Consider the following 23641-nt stretch of genomic DNA (forward strand, 5'->3'; position numbering starts at 1 on the left):
GTTGTTTAACCACTTAGGGATAAAAGAGTAGAGTTTTCTCTATCTGCTACATATAAAGAAGTGCTGGTACAGCAAAGCCTATCCCCTCTGGGGACTGCCAAAGTTACCCACCCTTTTTACGTATTTTATCCATTTACGGGAAAATATGCTAATCTGGAGCCCCGATTGAGAAACGTTTTTGATATGGAATAAAGCCACTTTCATTCTTTTGAAACTCCATGGAGATAAAAGAGTAGAGTTTCCTCTATCTGCTACATATACAAAAGTGCTAGCATATTGAAGCATACCCCCTTAAGGGAGCGTCGAAATCACCCACCCCTTTTTCATATTTCACCTATTTATGGGAAAATGTGCTATTTTCGAGCCCCCATTGAGCCAAAAAGTGTTGCTGCTATGTAGTAAGGCCACCTTTATTATTTTTAAACTATATGGAGACGAAAGAGTAGAGTTTCCTCTATCTGCTACATATAAAGGAGTGCTGATACAGCAAAGCCTACCCCCTTTGGGTACTGCTGAAGTTATCCGCCCCTTTTACGTATTTTGCCCATTAATGGGAAAATATGCTATTTTGGAGCCCCGATTTAGGCAAAAACGTTTCTGATATGGAATAAAGCCACTTTAATTCTTTTGAAACTCCATGGAGATAAAAGAGTAGAGTTTCCTCTATCTGCTACATATAAAAAAGTGCTAGTATATTGAAGCATACCCCCTTAAGGTAGCGTCGAAATCACCCACCCCTTTTTCATATTTTACCTATTTATGGGGAAATTTGCTATTTTCGAGCCCCCATTGAGGCAAAAAGTGTTGCTGCCATGTAGTAAGGCCACCTTTATTGTTTTTAAACTATATGGAGACGAAAGGCTAGAGTTTCCTCTATCTGCTACATATAAAGGAGTGCTGATACATCAAAGCCTACCCCCTCTTGGGACTGCTGAAGTTATCCGCCCCTTTTACGTATTTTGCCCATTAATGGGAAAATATGCTATTTTGGAGCCCCGATTGAGGCAAAAACGTTTCTGATATGGAATAAAGCCACTTTCATTCTTTTGAAACTCCATGGAGATAAAAGAGTAGAGTTTCCTCTATCTGCTACATATAAACAAGTGCTAGCATATTGAAGCATACCCCCTTAAGGGAGCGTCGAAATCACCTACCCCTTTTCCATGTTTTACCTATTTATGGGAAAATGCTATTTTCGAGCCCCCATTGAGGCAAAAAGTGTTGCTGCTATGTTGTAAGGCAAATTTTTATTGTTTTTAAACTATATGGAGACGAAAGAGTAGAGTTTCCTCTATCTGCTACATCTAAAGAAGTGTTGGCATATTGGAGCATATGCCCTTAGGGGGTCGCCGAAATCCCCCACCCCTTTTCCATATTTTACCTATTTATGGGAAAATGCTATTTTCGAGCCCCCATTGAGGCAAAAAATGTTTCTGCTATATAATAAAGCCAGTTTTATTCTTTTGAAACTACGTGGAATTAAATGAGTAGGCTTTCTTCTACCTGCTGCTAAAAAGTGGTTGCACAGCAAAGCCTATCCCCTCTGTGGGTTCCCAAAGTCACCCACCCCTTTTCCATATTTTTTCCAATATATGGGAAAATCTGCCAATCTTGGAGCCTCTGAAGAAGGAAGAAGTCGATATGCCAGCACTCTTTTTACTCTTTTTTATGTAGCTGATAGAAAAAAAGCCTATTATTTTATTTCCAAGTGGTTTCCAAAATCAAAACTAGCATAACTATATAGCAGAAATGACCTTTTGCCTGGATGGGGGCTCAAACACTGCAATTTTTCCAATAAAGAGGGAAAATAGACGTAAAAGTTGGAAGAGTTCGGCAGCCCCTGAAGGGGGAAGGCTTCATTGTGCTACCACATCTTTATATGTAACTGATAAAGAAGATCATACTTTGCCATCTTTATGTGCTTACTGCAAGGCAGAAACACCTCTTGCCTCAATGGTTCTCCAAAATGACGAATTTTCCGAGAAATTGGCAAAATACAAAAAAGGATTGGGTGACTTTGGCAGCCCCCTGAGGGGTAGGCTTTGCTATGTCCTAACTTCTTTATATGTAGCTGATAGAGAAAAACCTACTCTTTTGTCTCTAAGTGATTTAAAAGAAAAAAATACATACATATCCAAAAAGCACGATATCATAATAGTCAAGCTACGGATAAGGGTGTGGTATGTAACCTTCTACTGGCTCTTGTGGGACTATGCTTTAAGGTGCCCGAAAGTAATTGCATGCAAAATGAAAACGCAGAGCAATGCCTCGATCCTCTATCTTTTTCAAGAGATTTCATTATTATAAAAGTTGCTTTGTGTAGAAAATGCCTTTTACCCTCATACACATGATACAAGTAATACATACCTTTATATCGATCGCTAAGCACGTTACATGACTTTGTTAGGCACATCAACAAATGCGATGCAAGATAAAACAGATAGATGTCAATGCACATGATTATCTTGGTTCAATTATATTTATACATTCTTGTTTTTTTTCTTCAAAATATATTATTACAGAAAACAATTTCAACCGATTTCTACTATCCAAATCATACTGAAATGCGTATTTATTTAAGATTGTCCCATTGTCAGACTCTGACAAATAATTGATTTTCATTAAAAAAAGTTCAAGAGGGCCGCAAAAGATATCAATTTTGAACCCCGTTGGACACGATTTTGCAAAGAGAACATCAAGATTCATTAACTAGACACTTCAGGCAAATACAAAAACGTTGAGTGAAAAATATTTTGACGGTAGACAGGAACCCCCTTTTCCGACTTGACTACAACGATGCAGTCATACATGGTATAGGTTCGTTGTTGAAAACTAGGCTGAAAACGTAGCCTATAGACTGCCCAGTGGGCAATCAATCTTTGCTGAAGTAATTTATTTATTAGCAGAGACATAATTAAGATGAAAATATGTTGTTTGGAAGATTTAATATCATGCAAAATGCAGGAAACATCAATAAAGTAGGCATATCGTTCGCACACCTCAGCTATATGATAAAAATAGGCCAAAAACGCATGATTTCTATGTGCGCATCATATTGAAAAGGGGGCTGAAATCACAGTCTATAATGTCATTTCCAATTACTGGCATATATTTTCTAAAAGTAGAGATATAGATAAAGAGAATGATATTATGCTTGAGAGGAAATATATTAAATAAAGTACATTAAAAAAGAAAATGAATTTCTGATTCGATTTTCGACAATTTTTTATGCAAGAAATCTCCCACACTAATGATATGCAAATTTCATTACGTAATTTGCATATGTAAACAATAATTTCTGTTCGTGAAATTTTGCATATCTCTTGTGCACTATCTGAACAATATATTTTGAAAGTTTCATACAAAACAAGCATGATTTGGCTGAGATATTTCCCCTTGACTTCATGCTATGTGTAGAATGTCAAAAAAATGGTGAAAATTTTGTAGTGACGTCATATATTACGTCATTTCGGAAGGAAGACCACGGATAGAACCCGGCAGCAATGCATTTTTGTAAACTTCAGGGTCCATGCCATCCAGCTATGGGGTAATTTGCTTGTCCGGCTTTCGGTTGAATAAACCTCCTGGGCTGCCGGACTACTATACTTGTTGTTATTTGAAGTGGTTAGTTAGGTACAGTTAATGACATTAGTTAGGATAATATGAGCAGTAGCATGAAATTGGATGTCGTGTTAGTAATGAATTAATACTATCATCGTAAACATCGTCGCCATCGCTCTCGGAATATATTCTGCGATGTCGCCTTCGATGTTTCCCTTTTGAGCCGTGATCCCCAGCATAACCATGCCGACGAGTTCGATGATCATTATCTCCACGGCTTTCGTCATCGCTGTCATCATCGTTATGGTACCTACGCCGACGTTGACCACGGTGATGTTTATTAGAACCATGATACGCATCATCTTCACCACGGCTTGCTTTTGTTGGCACAAAATATTACGAGGGCAGTAAGGTGATTTGTATATCATATTAGATAAAAACATACGGATATATCGTGTTCAATATGAGTGTTAAATCATGGTTAAATACATGTTAAAATTTAAGTAACATACACAACAAAGACTTAAATTCAGTTGTTATACAAAATAACTAAAGAAAAAGCTAAATAGTAGACGAAGTAAAAGTATAGTAGTGACAGTGGAAGTCGTAGTAGTAGAAGTAGTAGTGAAAGCAATATCATTATCAGTAGTAGTAGTAGTAGCAGTAGTAGTAGTAGTAGTAGTATAGTAGTAGTAGCAGAAGCAGAGGTAATAGTATTAGTATAATTATTATTATTAGTAGTAGTAGTAGTAGTAGTAATAGTAGTAGTAGTAGTGGTGGTAGTAATAGTAGTAGTAGTACTAGTAGTAGAAGTAGTAGTAGTAGTAGTAGTAGTAGTAGTAGTAGTAGTAGTAGTAGTAGTAGTAGTAGTAGTAGTAGTAGTAGTAGTAGTAGTATTACTAATAGAAGAAGCAGTAGCCAATAGTAGTACAATAGTAGTAGTAGTAGTAGTAGTAGTAGTAGTAGTAGTAGTAGTAGTATAGTTGAAGCAGTAGTGGTGGTAGCAGCAGCAGCAGCAGTAGTAGTAGTAGTAGTAGTAAAGGTAGTAGTAGTAGTATATATTTTGGGGGAGTGGCAAGCTTTAAACTGTGGTAATATTTTGCATTGTGTAAATGATAACGATATAATGATAGCCAGTGAGTAGTAACCAAATATAGGAATGAAGATTTTCTTTTTAGAGCCTTAATGTCTAGAATAGAATTCTTTTCAGTTCATAACATTTCACGGTTGCCGCCTCCGCTAGTAGTGATAGTGAAAGGCAAACATACCATCCGAATCTCTCCTTCGACCGCGCCTTCTTCCTCGTCGATGTCCACCGTCATCGTCATCAGATCCGTCATCGCTCTCAGAGGAATCGTCAGACGATCTAGGTATAAAGTCAAAGTGCAAAAATAAAATCAATGATACTGATGAATACAATGCGTTAGGTTTATATATACATTGTACTTCATATGATCAGACTTTGGCTCCGTAACACAAAGTTGTGCAATCAAAGCAAATTGAGACAACGTGATTCTGATTTGTTGATATTGGGAATATTAGGAAAAATACACTTCTCCCCTACTTCTCCTCTGCCTCCTCTTGTTATTCTTCTTGTTTTTTTTAATCTGTTTTCTTCTAACCCGTTTTTTTTTCATCTTCCTTTCTTCTTCTTCTTCTTCTTCTTCTTCTTTTTCTTCTTCTTCTCCTTCTTCTTCTTCTTCTTCTTCCTATTCTCTATCTAATTTTCGTTTCCTTTTCTGTTAGATTCCTCACCCATGCTTTCTTCGGCTTCCCTTCCTACGTCGACCTCCTCTCCCGTGCGTGTCATAATCGTCAACATCATCGCCATCATCCTCGCGTCTTCCACGATGTCGTCGTTTCCGACGATGTCGTGACCCATCGTCATCGTCTCCCTCAGATCCATCGCTGGCGGTTCGGCGTCCTTTTCGCCGGCGATGCCGTCTGCCATCACCTGGTTAATATTCAATGAAGAAGATTGACAGTCAAACAGATTTCCATATTCGGACATCAATGACGACGATGGATAGGAAATTAAGAATGTATAAATTCATATATGAAAGAAAGCAAACTGGAAATGCAAATTATCTTTAACACTGGCGTAAATCCCGGGGGGGGGGGGATGGGGGGGGATATATCCCCCCACTTTTCGAGGAGGGGGGGATGGCCTGTACAAACACCCCCCCCCCCCCCCACTTTTTACGAAATAAATGAAAAAAAATCACAAGAGATAATTGTTTTATTGGTGAAAATTCCTCTAAAAATACCGCTTAACAAATAAAATAATATTATTGAATCATAAAATGCAAATAAAGAGCCAGTTCACCATTTCCAAACGAAATACTTATGTCCTTATTATAACATTGAAGAGAAACCCCCGTTTCTTCATCATGGTCATCAATTCATCAATGTTGGGGTCTTTGGGAAGGGATTAAGATGGAATGTCAAAAATTTGTTGAATGTAATCTCTAATAAAACCATTAAACCATCATGGGGTAAAAAAGATAATAATATTGGAGGGGTATTTGCCATATGGACATACAGTGGCGAAACTACGGGGGACATGGGGGGCACATCCCCCCCCCCCCCATCGGCTGACCAAAACAAAAAACGGGGAAAGGGGGAAAAGAGGGAGAAAGGAAGAGAAACGTAGTGGGAAAGAAGAAAATATTATTCATTAGAATGTTATATTATATTATAACTATGTTAAGTTACATTACATAAGAAACATTTTTATCATAACTTTATGAAACATAATTTGCCCAGGGCCTACGTCTTCATTGTTCCTGGTGCTCGCATTGTCTGTTTAACGAGATATATAATCCTGTTGTACTAAAACATCCCGTTTTCAAGTCAATATAAACCAAATATATTTCCTAGCACTTGAGTTATCATTGTTTTATGTAGTGACATATGCTTCTTTTTCATGACTCAAAAGTGATTGCCCCATGTTAAGGTCTTCGTATATATGAAATATTTCATGTCCGTGATTACGTTCGCATTAGTGGATTGGTGAGATATGTCTGCTCTTCATGAATTCCTAAAATCAGTCCTTAAAATGTCCCTTCTTCTGATCTGAATATCAAAAATTTTCAGCTCGCGCTTCGCGCTCGCATCATTTGGATATTGAATTACGTATGGTCCTAGTTAATTACTACAAAGAAACCTTAGAATGCCCCACTTCAGGTCTGAATTATCTAAGTTTTCAGCTCGCGCTTCGCGCTCGCATTGTTAAGCGAGACAGGTACCTATCATGATTACACAAATTTGACTATAAAGTCCCTTTTTAGGTGTGAATATAAAAAAATTTCAGCTCGCGCTTCGCGCTCGCATTATTTGATCAGTGAGATACATATCCGTTTAATGACATTGTCCTTAAAATGTCTCTATTAGGTCACTCACTCAGTCATTCAAAAATTATGCTGGTGCCCCCCCCCCCAATGCCGTGACCCACGGTCGCCACTGTGGACATATCAATGACAATTCCTTGCATATCTAAAAACATGATTGCAAAAAAATGCCAAAATATTTCAGTCATCCCCCCCCCACCCATCAACACGGATTTACGCCAGTGATCTTTAATACTCGCCCGATTATATTGACCAAATTATATTTAAATAACTATGCTGTCTTCGAAATTAAAATACACTCAAAGAGAATTTCATTCTTTTTGATATAAAAATTAGATCTAAGTCCAACAAAATTATTGTTTGTAATGTAATGACCCCTTCAAACCATGTTATTATATTTCGTGATCATGTCCCTTTAGTTTAAATCGAGTATTTTTTTTTCATACCACGTCTACGACGACGATGTCTTCTGCTGTCATCCGAGCCTTCATCACTCATCTCATCAGACTGCGCACTTTCACCATCGACCACAGAATCGTCATCGCGATCACACCTCCGTCTTCTTCGATGTCGATCGCCATCTTGGAAAGAGAGATAAAGATTTGCCCATACATCAACATCTTCAAATAACTTTGGTGACACCAAGTTGCTATTGTGTGTATAAAAGTGGCTCGCAGTAACAGTAAGATGCATTGATCTGTCACTAAGGTAATCAATATTCGAATTTCCGAATCGCATATCAAACAATTCTATTGGCATGCAAAGACCATAGAACCACTCCAAAACAATGAATAGAATATAGTGCCATTCGTAATGTCAATATATATATAATATTTTACTGTCAAGGGTAGCACACTGAACAATCAAAGAGGAACTGCAGCAGAAATGTCCAATAAGCAGGCATGGATTAATGGAAAGGGAGAGATTGTCAAATTCGACGCTACATTTCTACCAGATTTTGAGGCGAATTAAAAGATGAATTCAAATAATTGACGTTTACCGTCATCGCGATCTTGTCTGTTGTGTTTCCTCTTTTTCTTCTTCTCTCTGTGATGTAGCGTTCCGTTATCACTGATGTACGATTCGGCTGGCGACGCATCTTGGTCATCGTATTCATCACCGTCATCTCTCGAACGATGACGACGGCGATGATGTCGGGTAGATTTTCCACCCGTCTCGCCATCGAGTAAACTGGCACCGACCCCGCTCTCAGCTATACTCTCGTCATCACTGTAGTAATCCCCGCGTCTCCTACGTCTGATGAAAAAAAAATGTATTTAATAGAATTGGGAAGATCAAGGAATCTCCGTTTCATTTTTTACTGTAAGGAAATGTATCTAAAAATTTATTATATTTACGTTCTACAATTATGACAATGTTTTATGCATTTCCACTGAAAAGATTATTGTTTTTTCCACTTACCTAATATCGATTCGAAGCTGTAGGGTTTTCTTTAAAGTAGTCATATTAAATATCATCATCAATATCATCATCATCATTATCATCATCATCACCATTATAATAATCATCATCGTCGTCATCATCATCACCATCATCATAATCACCATCATCATCATCATCATCAGCATCAACATCATCATTATCACCATCATCATCATCATCATCACCATCACCAACATCACCATCATCATTATCAGGACAAACAGCGCCCTTTGCCTTTCTTTTCCTTCCCCATTTCTTCTTTCTGAATAACTGTAAATACTAAAAACAATAATACGAACCGTAATTTTACCTCAAATCTCTACTTCTTCCTCTAATCTCTACCTCAAATTTCATTCATGGTTTACATGTTTATTTTCAACACCAATGGATGGTCTATCTTGAAGTCTACAGAGGATAAACGAATGAAAGGTTATTCGTGAAAGCAGACTTCGAACTTGAGAAGGTGGTTGATATCGGCTTTCACGACTAAGCAAACACATTTCGACGTTTGAACTCTCGACTAGCAATGTGATAAAATCGATCCGTACTTGGTAACCATGCACAAAATGTATCTAGGAATTTTCAATTCAATTTGTATGCGGAAGTATATTTTCTGCATCTTGAAAATGCTTTAAATCCTCTTCCTTTGCATCAAATGTTTGAACCACCCAAATCGATCATCATTCATCAGAAATTATTTCGTTCACATTCACAATCATTGCACATCATTCCTAAACATATTATTATTTTCAAATGGGATGCCCCAATACATCTTTTATAGATAAATTACTTATTATTGATTTACTTCGTTACCATTATATTAAGGACATTTTTTACGATGGAGCTTGTCTGGACTATTTAAAAATTGTGAAATAATGAAATATTATAGTAATTTTACAGATTGACACTGAATATTAGTCATGTACAATATCGTACTATCGTAAACAAGTGAAATGCTGTTTGATACAACAGAATCTACGGTACATAAATGGTGTTGCAAGTAAAAAAAAAAAAAAAAAGAGAGAACGTCAAGCACGTCAATATTCACCACCATTTAGAAATTTTAACTTATCTTACCCCTTGTGCTTTTGATGTCGTTTTGAATGATGACCCTTCTTGTGACCATGGCGACGACGACGACGACCTCCGCCGTTCTCCTCGTCATCATCGGACTCGTCCTCGCTATCCTCTTCGTCCCCATCTCTGTGTTTCCTTTTCTTCTTATTTTTCTTCTTTTTCGCTACATGAAAATATATATTTTTTTAATTTAAAGTTAATAAAGACCTGCTTACCAATATTATTGAAGATAATCAGAACATTTGTATCAGAAAATGTAAGTGTTGATGATATCATGATTATATCGAGGGTGAAATCCACGTCAGCCAGTCAATTCCGTTCAAACATTAAAAGGAGACATTCTGCATGTTCCTTAGATAATTTGATGCTTTTTACACTTCTGTTTACATTGTGCATTAAAGTTCTAATGGAAAAATAAACAGTCAGGAACTGACTGGTCTTCAGAAACACAAGCGGGATTAAGATACATTATGCAATTATCAAGACACTTACGATTAAAGGTCAAGTCCACCCCAGAAAATTGTTGATTTAAATGGATAGAGAAAAATTAAACGAACATAACACTGAAAATTTCATCAAAATCGGATGTAAAATAAGAAAGTTATGACATTTTTAAGTTTTGCTTATTTTTCACAAAACAGTTATATGCACAACTCATTGATATGCAAATGAGAGAGTCGATGATGTCACTCACTCACTATTTCTTTTGTTTTTTATTGTTTAAATTTTACAATATTTCAATTTTTACAGATTTGACAATTGGGACCAACTTGATTCAACCACAAACTGTTAAAATAATGGTAATTACACATGTTCAGGGAGGAATAAAAGTTTGTTCCACATGACAATGAGGATAAAATTCGAATTTTTCATATTTCATATAATTAAATACAAAAGATATAGTGAGTGGGTGGCGTCATCTGTCTGCTCATTTGCATACCGACCAGGATGTGCATATAACTGTTTTGTGAAATTAAGCAAAACTTTAAAATGTCTTAACTTTTTTGATGAAATTTTCAGTGTTGTGTTTGTTGGATTTTTCTCCTTTTATTCAAACCAACTTTTTATTGGGGTGGACTTGTCCTTTAATAATGACTAATTGCACTAAAACAGGAAAACGGGTTGGTATCTTCGGTCACTTGTCATGCTTGTGTAATGCACTTCATAACTGATGCTATTGCTCTGAAACTTCCATGACTACATTTCTTGATATCATACATACACCGGCACCATGTAAGACAATGAATGAAGATGATAAAGTAAATTAATGATTTCAAAGCTCCCAAAATTCGTATATTTGTCTATTCAACCTACAACCATGCGAAAAATCATTATCCCGATGAAAAAGAACGAAGGTTTCGGAAGACAATCAAGAAATATAGAGAGGTGGAATGATGGTATTTGCTATTTGTGTTTTTGTTAATGATATTGTTGTTGTTGTTGTTGATCTTGTTCACTTTGTTCATCTCACATTTGACCATGTCACCGTGTTTGTCTTGCACATAGCCGTGTTTCGATGTCACAAACTCTTCGAGGGACTCGTCGTCGTTTAATCCCAGCATCTTCTTCGCTGCCGACTTATTCTCTTTCATCTCGCGGTAGTCGTCGTCGTTCACGAACTGATACCGGGTAATGACATTACCGCTCTTGGTTCGGAGATATAGCTTCACTCGACGCTTTACAGTATCTGAATCAGTGAGGGAGGATTGAAGAGATCGTTATTTTATTTAACCAAAGCAAAACCAGAGAGTAAACCCTAACCCCTACCAAATAAAAAACAGTGCCGATCAAGTGTGATATATTGTAGCAACAGAGTAAAAACAATGTGATTGCAGTGTGACTTTACAACTGCAATTTGCAATGTTAAATTTGAAAAGCAGTATTTTCATATTTTTCAATGTGAGCACAGTGTCACACTGTAGTCACAGTGGCCCGTATTCTGAAGTCGGGTTTAACTTAAACTCAGGTTTAAAGATGTGGTTTAAGTATGGATAGCCAATTGTTACATAAGTCACTAACAGTAGGGATATCATATTTCAGCTCATTTGGCTCTCAAATCATTCATATGTTTAGGAAGTATAAATATATGATTGTCTTCACCATTGAAGAATCAGGAAAGAGCACAGTAAATATAAGAAACATACAACTTGATACAAATTTTGACATTTTTGGCTTCCAATAATTTTAGCACAGAGTTAGACCATGGTCTAAGTTAAACCCGACTTCAGAATACGGGCCAGTGTGTTTAAATTCTGGGACATTGTGGGGTTTTTTTTGGCATTGACACTCAACTTTTCAGCTATTTGGGTATATGCCTATGACTATTTTTGTGTCAACAAACACTCTCAATAGAATAGATTGATTTTCACTCTATTATTAATGTTTTCACTCTCTCGAAATCATCTTATAAATGGTTGCACTGGCTATGGATGGGGAGGGGCTTTGGGGCTGTGCTAACCCCTCCGCCCCCCCCCCCCCCACCCCCCCCCCCCCCGCAAAAAAATGACAAAGAAAACAAGATAGAACGGGGAAATTAAAAGCCTAAGATATAATATTATTTTCAGAATAATATGTTAAAATCTATACAAAGTTAGATGCTCTTAAAAAAGGGAATTCTTAGCTCGCTTGCTTCGTTTTCTCGATACAGACGCCATGCCGTCCCCCTCAAATCGTTTGGCTCATTATGCCACTGAGTGATTGCACGTTTATTTTTTTTCCAACCCAGATACTTGTATATTGTCCATTATTTTTTATTTTTTTATTTTGCTGTAACGTGTTGATATTGATTTTCATTATCTGGATTAGATCGCTATTTCGTATCGATTTTCTTATAGTCTATCAATCATTTCAAATAATTGTAAATATAGTTGATAAAGAAAATAAAAATGATATTCAAACTTAAATTCTATTTGATTGAAATAAAACAAGGTGAAATTGGAAAATAGTGCATCGATGTACAGAATTTATGTAGACCCTTTGAGTTATAAGTCATTCCTCTGATCTTTTATTTGTCTTTATTATTTTTGACTCCCAATACTTTTATTACTGATAATGTTTATACTATCATATATATATATTTATATTTCAATTCAATCTACATAAATGAAAATGATATCGGAAATATATGGAAATTTAAACTTGAAATTTTAAAGAGTAATCTAGATCCTCGTAGGCTATACCTGTTCCTTTCTCCTAGAATTTATGTAAATCAGAGAAATGATGAAACAAAGTTGTTTGATGAACAACTTTTTACTTACTTCGGCTTTCTTCTAGTTTTCTTGCCTCTTCTTTTATCTTTTCATTTTTCAAGAATTCCTCCCGAGCAACTGCAAAGTGTTCCTGTAAAGGGGACAAAGTGAAACAAATCCCTTTCATTGGCACGTAACTATTTATTTGAGCATACAGGCAAATGATATCCTTCTTTTAATATGGAAAACAATTTGAATATTATGTATGAAGAAACTCGGATATTTCTCTGATATTTATAATTACTAAACTAAGTCCAAAGTTTTTCTTAAATCTTAACAAAGTATCAAAACAGTTTCATTCTCATAATGGCAAAAATGTCCCTATACTGAATTGTGTTCCCATATTGGACTATGTATTAAAGCTGTGATTCACAGTCCATGCTAATATGTAAGAGTGTGAAGATGATTTCACATTGCGCTGCCAAACTGTGAACAAATTGTGGAACATAATGTGGGACATTGCACTGTTTAAGAATACAGAAGATTTTACAGGAAAAAAATACAGTATCATTCTGTAAATTTGTTTATATCAGGACAGTAAATTTTCAGCAATTTAACAAAACAGCTCTATTCTAACAAAGGAAATAAATAAATAAAAAAATTGCAGGCAATTTGTAAGGTTTCATATCCCATGTACTAATTTTCTGTAATTTTACACAATATGGGATTGCAGGTTTTGCCGAGACTCTGCTGCAAGAGCTTATCGGTTTTTGTTATTTGTTTTTGTTTTTTAAGTAGAAACTTCTAACAGTTTATGTTCTTTGCAGGGATACGTTCCACTAATGAAGTCTCCAATGTAACATTAGTAATGTGTTCATCAAAATATATGTTTAAACTTAATCTCATATCGTTGATTAACCCGTGTCTTTTTTTTTTTTTGGGGGGGGGGGGCAATATTTCAGTAGTTTTGCAATTTCATTCATAACTTTACGATCAGTTTCTTAACACCATTATCGTCCGAAAAATAAGAGACATACACAGACTTGATCATGAGTTGACCTTTACATAACAGTTCCAATTCAGACCATGTTTTATACACCTTGTAATCAATGATAAACGCTGGATTTCTATGACAAATTTGCTCTCTTCCAATGAAACTTGCTGATTCTATAGTTTATAATAATAGCTTTAACCTTACCTTTTCAATCACTTCCATGATTTGGCTGATGTATGCGTAGCTATGGCGATATCCTCCTCCAATTCTTAAATACTTGTGCTGTAAAAAAGAAAAGGAAGTGAGAAAACATCACTGAGTTTCAATTTTAATTAGTTTAAATCATCAATAAAATTATGACGATGAAACAACAAATCTTACCGTCATCATTTCGCCATTCATTTAACATTGTTTTATGTTTTAATAGCTTTCACGCATTTTGAATGAAGCGATTGTGCTTTTATTTGTTCACCAGCAGGTACTAGGTTTGAAGACAAACATTTTTCCTCATTTGTAATTTACCCTTTTTTGTATTTCTCTTAGTTCTCTTTACTTTTATGTCTTGCTCTCTTCTAAGCGCCTTGAGCATTTAATCAAAATGGAAAAGACACTATACAAATCATATGTATTATTATTATTATTACTTGACATAGCAAAGATTCAAACCAGTCACCTTAGAAATCAACTACCTGTATAAGGATCAATCATTATAAATCCAGACAGAATAAATCATAAGAATAACAAACTCTTCGTCACTATTCTAAAAAGAAAATCCACACTTAAAATCAACAACATAGTGAAAATCTATTTATATGTAAGAATATACCTTTTCACAACTTGCGTGGTCAGTTTTGAGTTGGCATTTAAAGCATTCTTGTGGACCTAAAGGCTGTAAATGAAACAAAAATATTATAAATACAAAAAAGGAACTGTCACATTGTGGAACACAATTAGTTGAATAACGAAATATCAGCAGGTACATCTACTACACAAGCCTCATCCTATCAACTATAATCACACCGCAAACCCCCCCCCCCCCACCACACACACTGATCACTAGGCATTCGCACAGTGTTTTTCCATTCAGCAATCTCCTATTATATCACTGTGAGCACATGTATGTAATGAACACTTACAGTGGTGATTAACAGTAGGCCTACACTGTGTGTCCATGGCGTCCTCTCACATAATAATATTTCATAAGGCATAATTAACACTTTCCCAAAATGATTATGTATTATATGATATATTTGTACTATACAGAGTTCTCTCATATAATTAAGTAGGGGCTATATCAACTCCCTACTGATATTTGCTCATCCACAGTGTGAGACTGACACAGCTCCACACTGTGTTATACAATTCACACGCACAAAAAATAACGCACCACACATACTTGCATTTATCGTAAACCGCGGACGCCTCATACACAAAATCACCATTATGATACACTCACACACACACACACACACACACACACACCCTCACACACCTTGCGTGGAAATTTTGGCCTTCCTCTTGGCGGTCTCCTTTCTATGGGTGGGGTTGATACGAAGGTCATGTACCGGGTGTGCTGTTCCCCTCTTGAGCTCTGAAAATATATGAATTTTAACAATTACTTAAAAAATATTTATGATACTTATAAGAACTTTTTTTAATGAGCGGCAGCACTCTACAAGCTCCGATTTTTTTTAGCAGCCTCCTCCTTTCCAAGCCCGGTTGTATGATAATCTTGATTGTAATTGTAAACAATTTTCTTTGTTTGTTTTTCTTATATTATATCAAGATGTATAAGATAATATTGTATTGTAATCGTTGGAAATGGAAATAAAGATTACGGAATGAAAAAAAATGCATGATAAAGGTTTTTGACTCGTTATCGTCTTTATACACGCAATAAATGGATATGTCTCAGAAATTGCTCAAATTGAAACGAACTAATAAAAAAAATATGAATGTTTCATTGTATATGGAAAAATTTCCCACGGACAAATTGCGAAATGATGATTGTTGTTGTCGTTTTTTTTTTCATTGGTAGGCCCTCTTCTCTTGAACATATGAAATAGTTCGTTTTAAAAAAGAAAAATGTGACAAATAATTAATGTTGAATAAATGTTGATCAAAACACCAATAGATGATCACTTTCACCAATAGTTGGATCAAATCGAGAATTTGTCCAAATGAACTAAACGTAGCCAAACAGATATGCTTTTAATGTTTTACATCGTTTTGTATTTTGGGGGGAGGGCACAATATTGGCAGGTGCCAATGAGGTTCAATAAATTCAATTCAATTCACTTAAAAAAAGGTGACAGATTAAAACAAATATTAAGCCAGCATCATTATAGAGAAAGATGTTATGAAATATAATATTGCAAAGGAGTTTCGAAAGAAAAAAAATGTTTGAAAGTAGACAATGGCTTACAAACGTAAGCGCACATCACACATGACAATGCTAGAATGCCAATCTTTCAGTGAAAAAAAAATCAAACTAGGGAAAATTCTTTGAACTCTGTTAAAGTTTTTATTATTATTTTTTATAAATATATGATACATTCTTTATTATCAATTTTAGTGTAGACCCATCCTACCTAAACTTCCTCAGCATACTCCTTAAAATCAATATCATCCAGGGATCCCTGCACCTCAGACATGGAAAAATAATATTGTTTGCGAGCTACCCTCTCGCGTTGTTAAGAATCCATGTTTGTACTTGAGAGCCACTTAAACTGAAGAAAAGCCAGTCATTGGCATTCATTTCATTATACAGTGGTTCTTCCCTCTCCTTTGACCACATATTCACAATAACATGACGATTGATTATGAGAGTATTATCATCTTTGTTGCTTTAATGTCGTTTTCATGTGTTGTTGGTAAACAAGTTTCTTTGGTGGCGAATAATATGGAGAAAAAAAACCCGTCCAATTTACATGTTATAGGACTGGAGACGTGTTTCTTAATGTGTAAACCCGTCTTCGATCCCCTCCCAACCCATGCATTAGATTTGTATGGGAATATTCGTCCCCCTTGTTAAACCAAATCAATATTAAAGTGAAGTTGGGAGTACCTTAGCCACGCAATTGCTGTGTGGGACGAGCCACAGAACAAAAAATCGAAATAAGCGACAATTGATAATAAATAATGAGAGGGATTATCTGACATAGAGACCAGGCTTAGACCCAAGAAATGAGTATTGACTTGTAGTATCTCTGTTGACTATATATACGTGGGTTTCAATGGGTTTAGGGTGAAAATGATGATTTTTTTTTTATTGTGTTCACAGAATTTTCCTATTAATCGAATTCATGTTTGAGGGACTATTATCTAGGATGTGAAGTCAAATGATAATCTAAAATACTATTAAAACTGAGCAGAAATCGGTGTATTTTAGAGCCTTCTTGATAATCCCATGTTGTCTTAAAGGGATGCTCAGGGCTAAAGATAATATGATTTAAACATATTAAAAAAATAAGAAAAACAAAATACTGAAAATTTGATCAAAATCGGACAAGGAATGGCAAAGTTATGGTATTTTAAAATTTGCATTTTCCAATTAAATAGTTCTAGGCATGTCTTCATGAATATTCAATGAGCAAACTGATGATGTCATATCCCCACTTGTTCTTTTGTATTTTATTATATGAAAGTAGGTTCATTCATTTTTTTTCCTTTAAGAATAAAAATATTGGAATAACAACCGATTAAGTGCATTACATATTCACTGCTGCAACTTATTTTATTATAAAGGAGACACATTATTCACACATTATGAAAAAATGAAACAATTATGATTTCAGGTAATAACATAAGAAAAATGATAATGGGGATGTGACAATATCAGCCAACCGAATGAATATTCATGATGACGTGCATATAACTATATTCACAAAATATTGCTAAACTTTAAAATTCAATAACTTTGTTCTTTGTTATCCGATTTTGATGAAATTTTCAGCATTTTCTCTATGAATTCTACTCTGTTTTTTTAGATACAAATATTTTCAGCCCGGAGTACCCCTTTAAGGCGTGAAGTCAGTTTATTTCCGAGATTCTCTTAACAGCGTTCGAAAAAAATATAGAGACACATACCACATACAGTAATAAGAAATATAATATATAGACGTGGTAATATCCAATCTGAAAATGCATATAAAAGGTAAAAAATCTTATTGATTTTATGAAATGAAATTATGAAAACAACCCATAAATCCCGATTTACAGAAATCTTAATCTTAAAGCACATAACGATCGATTTTCTACCAGCCTCCATGGACCGTTATTCATTTATCGATAGTGACGATCGATTGATCCGAACTCAAGGTCATGTGGTCTATCATCCACCAACACATTCGGTTGAACTCTTTTGTGCTAATGTTCGAAAGGTCCCACCACCCCCCCCCCCCTCCGTACCAATCCGCATGGTGATTGACATGGATGAACAAGACCACCTGTATCAACATTTACCGCGATGCCCCCCCCCCCCCCCCTCTCCCCGAATTTGCGCCTTTCAAAACACCAAGAGCTCCAGTTTAGGTGCAATAGTTATGCACCAAAAGAAGTTTAAACTTCTTTTGGTGCATAACTATTTGCCCCATGATTACACTGTTAAAAAAACCCTGATTTTACAGAAAAAAAACAAGATTTGCAGACAATAACAGAATCATTCTGTAAATTCATAAAACAGGATTTTTTTCTACAATTTAACAGAACAGGTCTATTTAAAAAGGGGAAAACTGTGTATTATTTAAGGAAATTTGTAAGGTTCCATACACCAAATACCAATTTTATGTAATTTTACATGATATAATGTAAGATTACGCAATCTGGTAAGATTACAGGTGTTCTCGAGACTCTGCTGCAAGAACTTCTTTTATTTTAAGGATGAAATTTTCTAACAGTGTATAATGACCTCAAGTTTGCATCCCCATGGGTGTAAAGTTATAACTTTCTGTGAAATTGAAAATGTGCGCCGTTTTTGATCCGGATATTTTAAGGATGGAAATGGTATTTCAAATACTAGTGATTTATAAACTTGATATTAAATATTTATTATTACCCTCAAACATCATACTAAATTGAATATCTCCTGTTTTATCCTTGGATTTAATTAGGTTGGTAAGACGTTTTAGGAATCCTGCCACTTATCCTCTCACTCATGTTTCTTTTCTGTCACTTAACAATTTGCCTCTTCACGAGTTTGTCATTGTCAAACCTTTTTGTTTTCATTATTTTGTCGTGTTTGTATTACCAGCGGGAAATCATTGTGAAATCTGGATATATATAAATGTCAATATCAACGTTTAATAATACTAAATTTAATAAATTTCCTATTTTTACTTTCTTGTTATATCATTTGTATAGAGTTTTTATGAAGGTAAACTCTTAAAAAGGTTGGACAAAAAGGGCTCAATTTTAAACCATCACTGGGCAACATACTGTCCACACAACTATTGGTTAAAATCTGTCTAAACTGGGTAATAAAACTAATAATTGGGTAATAAATTTGCTCAAATTGATAATAATTGCCCAGAATATATTTTTTACCAACATACATTACCCAACACAGTGGACAGTATGTTGACCAACATTTTAAGTGTGTAAAAGATTATTATAAATTAAAAACAAAGATATAAGTGAAATCGATTAGATTGCAAATGAGAAACATAAACTGCGAAATAGTCGTGATATTATCTGGCTTATATTTCTAAATAAAATTATTTTATTCATTCCCACGTACTATTTTATTTAAACTTATGAAAAGAGTGTTGAGGTTAACAAACATACATTAAAAGGTTCATCACGAAGAAAAGTTTTTAGTTTGATATAAAACATGAATTATATTGCCTTTTCATCAAGTTAAATTTATATCAATGGCTTTCTGTTTATCAGAATTACTTGTCAACATGTGAAAAAACTTATGATTGATTGCTTGATTGAATGAAATATAAGATCATTTCGTTTCAGATTTTCGATAACAAAATGACAAAACCGGAAAAGAGGATCTTAAAATAAAAAAAGGGAACCATAAATTATATCCATACATTTTTTTTCTTAAGTAAATTGTACTCATTTTTTTCCTTGAATAACCGTCGACATTAGGCCTGTATTTATGCCAATTCCTAAATATCTGTAAATAATTTGATAGATCTTACCATTACAGATGGATGTATTGCAGGTAGTCTTTCTATGTCATTGACTGTGGTTCGGCAGCATGAGCCGATCATATCAGCCAGGGTCACACGGCTTGGGATACCACGGGTAAAAAGATCTACAGGGTATGAAAACAGGGTGATACATTAACATAGTAAATCACTTTATAAAACATAACTCATGAAGCTAATTGCTTCTAAAATAACTTATCCAGTATAAAATTTTATTCGATTCTAGTTATTCATAGCAATATTTAAAAAAAATAAAGAAAATGATTATATTCTAGTTTGAAAAAAATATTTAGTTCGATGACAAAATGAAGAGGTTTCGAACGTAAATTATCCTTGCAAATTATAATCCCAGAACGATGCTTAAGTTGTTTGTATGAATATATTTGTGCTATGTTAGAAAATTGCTGTACATTACAAGGGCGTATGCTGGTTTGGGTTTGAGCATGATTAGGTGCACATCCTGGAGAGGTGGAACTAAAGAGGTATGGGGGCATGGCCCTGGGAAGCAGGGGTGATGGGGGTGCTGAAGCACCTCCAAGATTTTACCTGGGGTTGCTGCATGTATTACTTTCCATTTTTAGCACCCCATGAATTCTGGTAGGTGTTAAAAAATGGAGAAATGTAAGCAAAATGACTAATATTTTGTAGTAAAAACCTTTTTATTTAAACTAAATTTACACCAGCACCCCCAGTTAAAAAAATCTTGGGGAGGTGGAATTAAAGTTTGGAAAAATCACCCCAAAATCAGCTGTTGAATATATATTTGTAAATAAATATGAACGGGAGAAGTATTATTCTAAACACAATCAATCAAATGAACGATGGGAAAACCGTTAAAAATATCATTAAACAGTAATGCTGTATCATCATTGTCATGATTGTGCATTTCTTTTAAAAGAATATCATTATCTAGTTCATAAGTAGGCCTAATATAGCTACGAAGAAGTAATACTTAGGCTCATATATATTTGTTTAACTGATTATTAGAAGATTTTTTTCAGTATTCTGTTTGAATCTTCTTTATTTTATTCATTTTCTTTTTCATTTTATGACATGATATCTTACCAATTATTTCAGGCAGTTCTGGAGCAGAGAATAACTCCTGTCCAATGATTGAGAAGGCATCACCATGATGGTGCTCTGCCCCTCCGAACATCGAGGATTGATACCTGCTAAACATCATCGACCCTCCCCCGGAGCTTGGCCGGAGATTCAACGGGGGTAGACCCGGATGATCCCCCATCCTAACTCAAAAATTAATCACTCGATCCGCGGGCTAGGAAAATGTTGAGCTCATCGTCAGGGGTTTGTGCAGTATGTTCGCAGCATGGAAGAATCTATACTTTGACATCATCCCTGAAAATTGGTATCTCGCATGGATATTCTGACACCAATAAATATTAACTCTATGTCGGCTAGGATAATGTATGAAAGATCCAATATTTAGAAATATCATTTGATGGAGTCAATTTAAGAGTCAGAATCGCAACTTTCCTGGCATAAATCAATAAACATGACAAGAGTCTGCTTGCAATCTCTTCTCCTCTTAAAAGTAACCGATCAATTCGCAGAATTCCACGAAGAAACAGTCCCAAAGCGATGAGGTGCATGAAACGTATATATTAAATATTTCCAATATTTCCCATGAAGAAATTATATATTCATGAATTTTATGAAATCTCCTCCAAAGGCTCTGAATTTCTCTTCCAATCTCGTTACAAAATAAGAAATTAATTCATTTACTCCTTTGCAACATATTCCTCTATACGATTTTAGAGTAATGATATTTGGCAACATAACATTGCGGGTGGTATATAAGATTCTGGAAACCAGTTCCCTCAAATATTGTCCTTCGATATTTGATTACCAGTTTGATGTGGTCGTGTTATGGGTACACCGCACATGACACGTTTCCGAGTCTGCTCACAATAGCAACGGCCGGGGTTAATGGAGTCACAAATTGTATAAAGACTTGGCGCACCGAGCTAGTCAATGAAAGTCGATACCAACTACCATGGGAGGGAGAAGGGGGGGGTAAAGTTTACACCCCCAGACAAAGATCGATAATATTACCCCTGGTTTCAAAAACCATCCCGGTGCGGCATTACCCTTCTCCCCTGTCGCGCGTTACGTTCTTTCTTCCTGTTGTCATGGTAAACGCTATACCCCTCCCCTTTCAAGCCTTCACCTCGGCCTTCATTCCCCTACCTATTTTTCCCTCGCTCTTGATGTTTTGATAATGCATCAAACCTCATATTTCATATCTTTTTGCAAGGATGACTTGAAAGAACAGGTGTATGAAGTCATGTTTGCTCTAATGACTAAATAATGAATAATGATCACTATATAGGTGTACATGTATATATGGGGCGCTACCACCACCCCCCCCCCCAAAAAAAAAAAACCTTGCCAGTGCCTTTTCAACATCACTCTGGTCAATGTCAACGCCAATTTAATTTACTGATAGTGAATATTTAAGCGCACCATGCACATGATTACGACCCACGAATTTGTTCCCTTTTGATTTTTATTAGAATCCTTGAACCGCCATTTCTTTTCTTTCCAATATTATGAATTATTATTCATTTGACCAATATATATGTGAGACGGAATTTTCGAATCAAGAGAAAAGGTTGATCAAATTACTAATTGAAAAATATTTAACGTTATCTGACAAAAGCTGTAGAATCGGCCATCGATCACTCTGATTAAAGACAGAAATAAATTCATTAGTTTGAAGATTTCAATCAACACAACATCACCACCCCCCCCCCTCTCCTCCAGATACTGAAAAGAGAGACAGAAGAAGATAAAGAATTAAACAAGGAAAGAGTTGGGAATTAGTGGAGACCTTTTTGTTGAGGGGCCACTACACGGGTAAGGCAATTATCATGCTTATGTATCTCTGAGGGTCCGCGGGACCAGAGATACATTATGAATTAGTACGATTATTTAGTGTCCTTTCAAATGACATACATGTAATTTCAATGTGTGATCAATATTACATCGGGTAGGCCTAATCAAAGTAAAAAACCATTCACAACTAAAATATTCAGGAATAGTTACAATAGATGTTTTCACGACATGAATGATATTTCGTACCGGTTCAACGTGCGCAAATTCAAAAACATCGAACAAAACAAAACGTGTTTACAACTTCACATTGATCCCGATATTTTTTGAAAGGGCATAAAAAATGTGTGCGATCAGGGGAGGGCAAAGATCACCCCCATACGGCGATGAGGGGAACGTAACCTAATAGTCTGCCAATCAGACCTTCATCATGTTCAGTATGTTTCCAAACTAGCTGTGAATTGACTCTTGATCTAATCAATGATTGCGCCACAGGAAGTGGGGGGGGGGGGGAGTCGTCCACTATATATTTTTTGTTCAAATGAAGCCAAAAAATGAAAAAAGAGCTGAATGCAGTTTTATTTGTGATTTTTTTATTTAGATATAGAAAAATTATATTGCAGGATTAACACCAGCTCATCTGTATAGATGTCCTACTTAACCTGCGTCCCTCCCCCTCGGCCACGATCCCCTTTCCTATCATTAGTGAGTAATATAATAAATATCAGTCTCGCGATCAATTGCCAAACTTTTTTTTTATAGGAGCAACGTTGTATACATTAAGTTAAGGGACTGTAAAACAATATTTTTTTTACGAGTACTCTGTTTTCAAAATTTGTTGAAAATTTGCCTAAAATCGACTTGTTATAATTTGATTCAGATTAATATAGGACCTACCACTCTAAATATGGATCTGGTTCATGAAACTTGGACAAAAGAGTAATCAAGTATCACTGAACATCCTTCGTGAGTTTCAGGTTACATGACCAAGGTCAAAGGTCATTTAGGGTCAGT

General features: G+C 35.5%; 1 protein-coding gene across 1 annotated transcript; it reads right to left on the reverse strand.

Annotated features, from left to right (window-relative positions):
• Positions 1–4782: 4782 nt before the first annotated feature.
• Positions 4783–21790, reverse strand: LOC129256023 (sarcoplasmic reticulum histidine-rich calcium-binding protein-like). The gene is made up of 12 exons (XM_064097826.1): positions 20840–21790; positions 19766–19881; positions 15106–15204; positions 14440–14502; positions 13818–13895; positions 12689–12770; positions 10903–11118; positions 9432–9594; positions 7912–8168; positions 7358–7492; positions 5317–5515; positions 4783–4927 (listed from the first exon to the last, which is right to left on the reverse strand). The coding sequence occupies exons 1-12, from the start codon at positions 21015–21017 to the stop codon at positions 4801–4803; spliced, it is 1713 nt and encodes a 570-aa protein (XP_063953896.1). The 5' UTR covers positions 21018–21790; the 3' UTR covers positions 4783–4800.
• Positions 21791–23641: the final 1851 nt, after the last annotated feature.

This window comes from Lytechinus pictus, chromosome 3 (genome assembly GCF_037042905.1).
Source record: "Lytechinus pictus isolate F3 Inbred chromosome 3, Lp3.0, whole genome shotgun sequence".
NCBI lineage: Eukaryota > Metazoa > Echinodermata > Echinoidea > Temnopleuroida > Toxopneustidae > Lytechinus > Lytechinus pictus.